The sequence below is a fragment of the Myotis brandtii genome, unplaced genomic scaffold, assembly GCF_000412655.1.
Source record: "Myotis brandtii unplaced genomic scaffold, ASM41265v1 scaffold181, whole genome shotgun sequence".
NCBI classification, from domain to species: Eukaryota; Metazoa; Chordata; class Mammalia; order Chiroptera; family Vespertilionidae; genus Myotis; species Myotis brandtii.
This window is the reverse complement of record NW_005356712.1, coordinates 107,129-112,742: the sequence shown is the minus strand read 5'-3', so window position 1 is coordinate 112,742 and position 5,614 is coordinate 107,129. Positions and strand designations below refer to the sequence as shown.

At 59.9% G+C, this 5,614-nt stretch overlaps 1 protein-coding gene across 1 annotated transcript in view; it reads right to left on the bottom strand.

Annotated features, from left to right (window-relative positions):
- Positions 1 to 5,614, bottom strand: part of GRAMD1B (GRAM domain containing 1B) — an 81,523-nt gene that overhangs the window by 71,996 nt on the left and 3,913 nt on the right. The window contains exon 2 of the mRNA XM_014537659.1: positions 220 to 223. Coding sequence (XP_014393145.1) covers positions 220 to 223 — 4 coding nt within the window. The remainder of the gene's footprint in view (positions 1 to 219; positions 224 to 5,614) is intronic.

Genomic DNA, 5,614 nt, shown 5'->3' with positions numbered 1-5,614 from the left:
ACCACCCAGCCACCTAATAGAAACACCTGCCAGGGCCGCTCCCTGCTGCCGTAACGGCCGGGACCTCTGGGTCTTGGGCCCCTTTACCCACGAAAGTCAAGCCGCTGCCGCAGGGACCCCAGGGACCCGGGAGAGCACAGTGCAGAGGGAGTGGGGGGCCGTCCAGAGAGGGGGCAGGGCTGCCCCCAGGGTTCACAGGCAGCTGCACAGGCAAGTCTCAGTGCTCCCCCACTTTTTAGGGTGTTGGATGGGGTTGGGCTCGAAAGGGTGAGAAATGTACTACTGCTCCCCTGAGAGGAGCTCCCGGGACCACGCGTGGCACCCACTCCGCCATCACCCCCCTCGCCCGGGAGCCAACCGGCGGCAGCGCCACCGCTGGGGCCCGTCCTTGGAGGGAGACAGTTCGGTGTCGCACGCGGCCACCTGGCTGCCAGGACAAGGCTTTTTGTTGTTGCTTTTATTTAACGGCGCAGAGCAGCCATCTTCAGCCTTTCCCACCTCGGGGCTCATAAACCGGCTACCGAAATTCCGCGGCACAGAAAGGAGACTTCTCGTCGATCTGACCAAAAAAGGTACATTTTTGATTCATTCACACCAGGCGGCTGTTGTGTTGGCTGTTGTCACTTTTCTCTCTGACAAGCGAAGGGGAAGAGGCCGGGCCCTGACTAAGGAGCACTGCACGCTTCCGAAGTTGGCGGCGCTGGTGGGGCCGGAGGCCGCAGCAGGTGCTTCTCAGCCGGGCAGGCGCTCCTGAGATGACGCCTCGCCTACCGCAGCTCACACCGTGCCCGCCGCAGAGCTGGGCACAGAACGGCCTCCTTCAACTGCCCCGCAAGCATGATGGGCAGAGGAACGTCCTGTGCTCCGTTTGGGGAACTTGCGGACACTGCCCGGGGCTCTCCCAGTGGCCTCTGGGTAAAGTGCACTCGGTTCTGGGACCGGTCCCTCTGCCCTGGAATTTGGAACCAAGAAGGTGGAACCAGGACTCACGCTAGTTCCGCCCCCGGCAGCTCTCCAGCTCACTAACCGGCCACAGGCCACCGGACATCGGCCACAGGCCCACTGGCCAGGCCGCCCACTCTCAGGCTCCGTCCCTCGCTGGCGCCATCTCTGTAAACACTGTGAAGGGCATTCCCGTGAGCAGCAAGCTCCTCACCCACTTCTCCTTCCCGTTCGAGTGTCTATGGAAAGTCCAACACTTTTTAAATCTTGCAGGGGAATGGGAGGTGGCAGAGCCCACCAGGAACTGTGTCCAGCTGATTAGGGACCCACTTACGCCGGAATGAATTCCTGGTGGTGGGGGAAGCCCCAGCCGTGGCATCGGTTGTTGGTAAAGTTATGACCAGCTACCATACGGGCAAGGCCCACAGAGCCCTGGCCGAGTGAGAGGAGCAGAACTCCCGCTCCCCTGGTGCGGGTGGGCGGCCCGGGGTGCCGGGGAGGCCGGGCCGGGCACTCAGTTGCTGTCCCCACTCACCCGAGAAGGGCTCCCCTCCAACGGCAGGGCCGCCTCCGTCCCACCCCTCTCCCCGGCTTTCCTGCCACTTCTGTGCAGCCCAGAGTTTGGAATTCAGTCCAGGAACAGGCATGACAAACACTAGTTTTCATTTCCATGGAGACCAGGGCCTGCAATAGAACCAGGACTCCACGCCTGAAATGCCAAACAGCCTGACCCACTTCCCCTTCCGGCAAAAACAAACCGAGTCTGGCTGGTCCCGCCAGGCCTCGTCATCTCTGTGGGCATTCGGAAGAGGAACTGATTATGGTCACCTTGGAAACGTGGTGTTGCTAGAACCAGGGTCAGAAGTCAGGCAGGGGGCGCTTCACCCACAGGCCCACGGCTGCTCAAGGCCAGTCTGCACATGTCCCAGCCTCCTGGAGGGAGAGGCTCACATCCCCTTAGAGACGCGCTCACTGACCGCCCCCAGCCCTGGAGGGCAGACCTGGGGCTGTCTCCCCAACTCCACCTGTCCCACCTCCCCTCACTGTCTCCCCAACTCCACCTGTCCCGCCTCCCCTCTGTCTCCCCAACTCCACCTGTCCCATCTCCCCTCAGTCTCCCCAACTCCACCAGTCCCGCCTCCCCTCTGTCTCCCCAACTCCACCTGTCCCATCTCCCCTCAGTCTCCCCAACTCCACCAGTCCCGCCTCCCCTCTGTCTCCCCAACTCCACCTGTCCTACCTCCCCTCTGTATCCCCAACTCCACCTGTCCCATCTCCCCTCTGTCTCCCCAACTCCACCTGTCCCGCCTCCCCTCTGTCTCCCCAACTCCACCTGTCCCGCCTCCCCTCTGTCTCTCCAACTCCACCTGTCCCATCTCCCCTCACTGTCTCCCCGGCTCCACCTGTCCCGCCGCCCCTCACTCTGTCTGGCTCTGTAGGCCTGTTTGCCCCTTGCACACTCCCGCACACCCCTGCCCCAGGACCGCTGCACGGGTCCCTCTCCTGGAACTCTGGTTCATTTTCAACCTTCAGGTCAAAGGCCACCTCCCCAGAGGGGCCTGTCCTGCAGGCCGCTCCACCTGAGGGCCTCCCTGGCCCTGGGCAGCCCTTCCTCGTGGCCCTGTACAGCCAGCACGTGGCACAGGGTCACAGACATGCGCGGCATGAAGCCAGGAGCAGGCTTTTTAAAGCTGTTCATCCCACTGTCGCAGTCTCAGATATTTACTTATTTGCTAGGGACCCAGTGCATGAATTCGTGCCCCTTGAAAGGACCTGTGGGCTGTGAGTGCACTGGGCGCAGGGGCGGGTCTCGGCCCATCCTTTGAGCCCCTGCCTGGCCCCTCCTGCCTTGGCCCCTGGTCCCCTGTCTGCCGGCAGCCCCACTCCAGCTGCCCCCACTCCCATGCGCTGACAGCGCGGAGCGATTGGGGCCGGCACCAGCATCAGGAGCGAGTGGGGCCGGCGCCAGCAGTGGGTGTGAGCAGTGGCTCTGGGGGTGTCAGCGGGTACGAGTGGCGGCTGCTGGCCCTGATCGTCCCTCAGGAGCAGGGGCAGGTGGAGAAGCCCTGAGGGGCGACCAGGGCCAGCAGCCACCACTCGCACCCACCGACATTGCTGAGCAATTGGTGCCAGCGCCAGGCGCCAGCAGTGGGTGTGAGCGGCAGTAGCAGGTGTGAGCGCTGGGTGGGACCGTGGTGCGCAGGAGCAAAGAATTTTCAGTAACCACCAGAGGCTCACCCCAATGACAGTGACCAACGCCCCGCCTTGGTCTCGCACCCCAGCTCACCTGTTCTACCATCCCGCTGCGGCCAACTCCCACCAAGTTCCGCCCTCTGCTGCCTGCTGCCAATGCCCGCTGTGTTCTGCGCATACCCCCTGGTGGTCAGCACATGTCATAGTGACCGGTTGTTTGGCTGTTTGGTCTATTTGCATATTAGGGTTTTATATATATATAGATTTTTAAAAATATATTTTTATTGATTTCAGAGAGGAAAGAAGAGATAGAAACATCAACGATGAGAGAGAATCATTGATTGGCTGCCTCCTGCACGCCCTCTATTGGGGATCAAGCCCACAACCTAGGCATGTGCCCTTGACGGGAATCGAACCTGCCACCCTTTAGTCTGCAGGCTGATGCTCTATCCAGTGAGCCAAACCAGCTAGAGCTCGGGTATTTATTTCTGAAGCCGATCCCACATCTGCCTTTTTATTTTTATTGTTATTTAAAATATTTTTTTTATTGATTTCAGAAAGGAAGGGAGAGAGAGGGAGAAATAGAAACATCAATGATGAGAGAGAATCATTGAGCAGCTGCCTCCTGCACACCCCCTACTGGGGATGTGCCCACAACCTGGGCATGTGCCCTTGACCGGAATCAAACCTGGGACCCTTCAGTCCACAGGCCGATGTTCTATCCACTGAGCCGAACCAGCCAGGGCACATCTGCCTTTTTATAATAACAGCTCACTGATTCTTAGTGTGACTTCTGGATCCATGAAACCTAAATACGACATCATTCCCAGACTGTCTGCGGCACTGGCCACTTCGTGTAGACCTCGGTGTGTATGAGTGTAAATTCTGAGCTGTCTTGTGCCCTTTCTATGCACCTGTGTTATTTGTCGAATGATCACAACACACCTGACCAGGGTGAGGAAGGAGGAGAATCTTTTAAAAAATACAACTTAATTAGACAGACAGTGCATCCCCAAATAAAGGACTTCCTGTAATTGTTCACGGAACAAAATAGGAAGTGAATTCCCACTGAATCCTGTTTCTAAACATCCTTTCTGCACGGCAAGGAGTGAGCATGCTGCTGTCCATGCCTCCAGCGGCCCCACTCCCACAGGCTGGGCGGGAAGTGACTACGAAGCAGAAGATGCTGCCATTAAACACGACCAATTTCCGTCCCCGAGGCTGCGTACGGCAGGACAAACACCTAACACTGGGGAGGCAGCCTGGGGCCTGCGGGCGGTGCTGGCTGAACTGCTCTATCCTACGCGCCTGCAGCTCAGAGCAGCTCAGAGGGGCCTCGGTGGTCAGGGGATCCACCCTCCTGCCTGCTGCGGGAGTCCCCCAGCAGCCCTGGCAGCAACCTGCGCCTCTGCCTCTGGCTCCGGGTGCAAACGCCCGGCCCGGCCGTCGCACGTCTGAGCAGCTCTAACTGGACGGTCAGTGCCATGATTCTCACATCTCCATGTCTGTGGTCCTTATTTCTCCATCGTTCCTGGTGACCGGTACCCACCCGCTCTCTCTGAGCGTCACGGTCGTTAGGAGTTAAGCTAACCGAGCTGATTTGATGTCTTTGCCCGTTTACTGGGCACCCAGTGTGCGCCTCCAACTTTGTGGTCTTCGTCCCCAGGGCCTGCTAGGCCGTTACCAGGTGGCACCCGGGTCATGGTCTTTGTAGATACACAAGGATTAACGACACACAATCAGGCATGGGACCGGCCCCAGGCAGGGACGTCACGCTTTTAAACTTGACTGTCAATCTCAGCGAATCCAAGTGCAACCCCACCCACCGGACCTCAGAAGCCCCACTCGGAGCCTGAGAAAGCAGAAGGGGCTAAGCCATCCTAGGAGGCCCTTCCCTACAAGACATTCCAGTCCCCGGAGAGGCTGCAGCCACGGGACAAGGCACGGAGGTGCTGCTGCTCTCCAGGCCCTCCCACCCCCCCCAGCGAGAGAACGGTGCTGCTGAACCCGCCACACGTGGCTGAGGAGCCCTCGCTCTGCACCGGGTGATGGGGACGCCCCCGGCACTGAGGATGCAGGCCCTGCCTCAGAGAAACAGGCATGTAAACTCCAGGCAGAGCAGCTCCCCGACTCCTGTCCAGGGGCCAGGCTCAGCCTTCCCTTCGCACCGTCCAGGCAAACCGCTGCCCTCTGACCTTCAGCATCTACGATGCCAGGAAATGAGTTGGCTGTTGCCTACCCCCAAAAAGGATGCCAGAGGAGGGGTCGGAGGGGAGCTGCGGAGGGCACGGCCTCTTGCAGCTGAAGGACCCAGAAACCAGACGTGGCCGCACCAGCTTTCCCTTTGCCAGCCCCACCTCGGGCACCGGGGCTGTTCCTAACGGGAGTCAGAGGAGCAGTGAGGGGGGTGCCGGGTGGGGAGTGTAGGGAGGATAGGGCGGATAAGGAGGGTGGGAAGGGTGAGGGGGAGAGGGGAGAG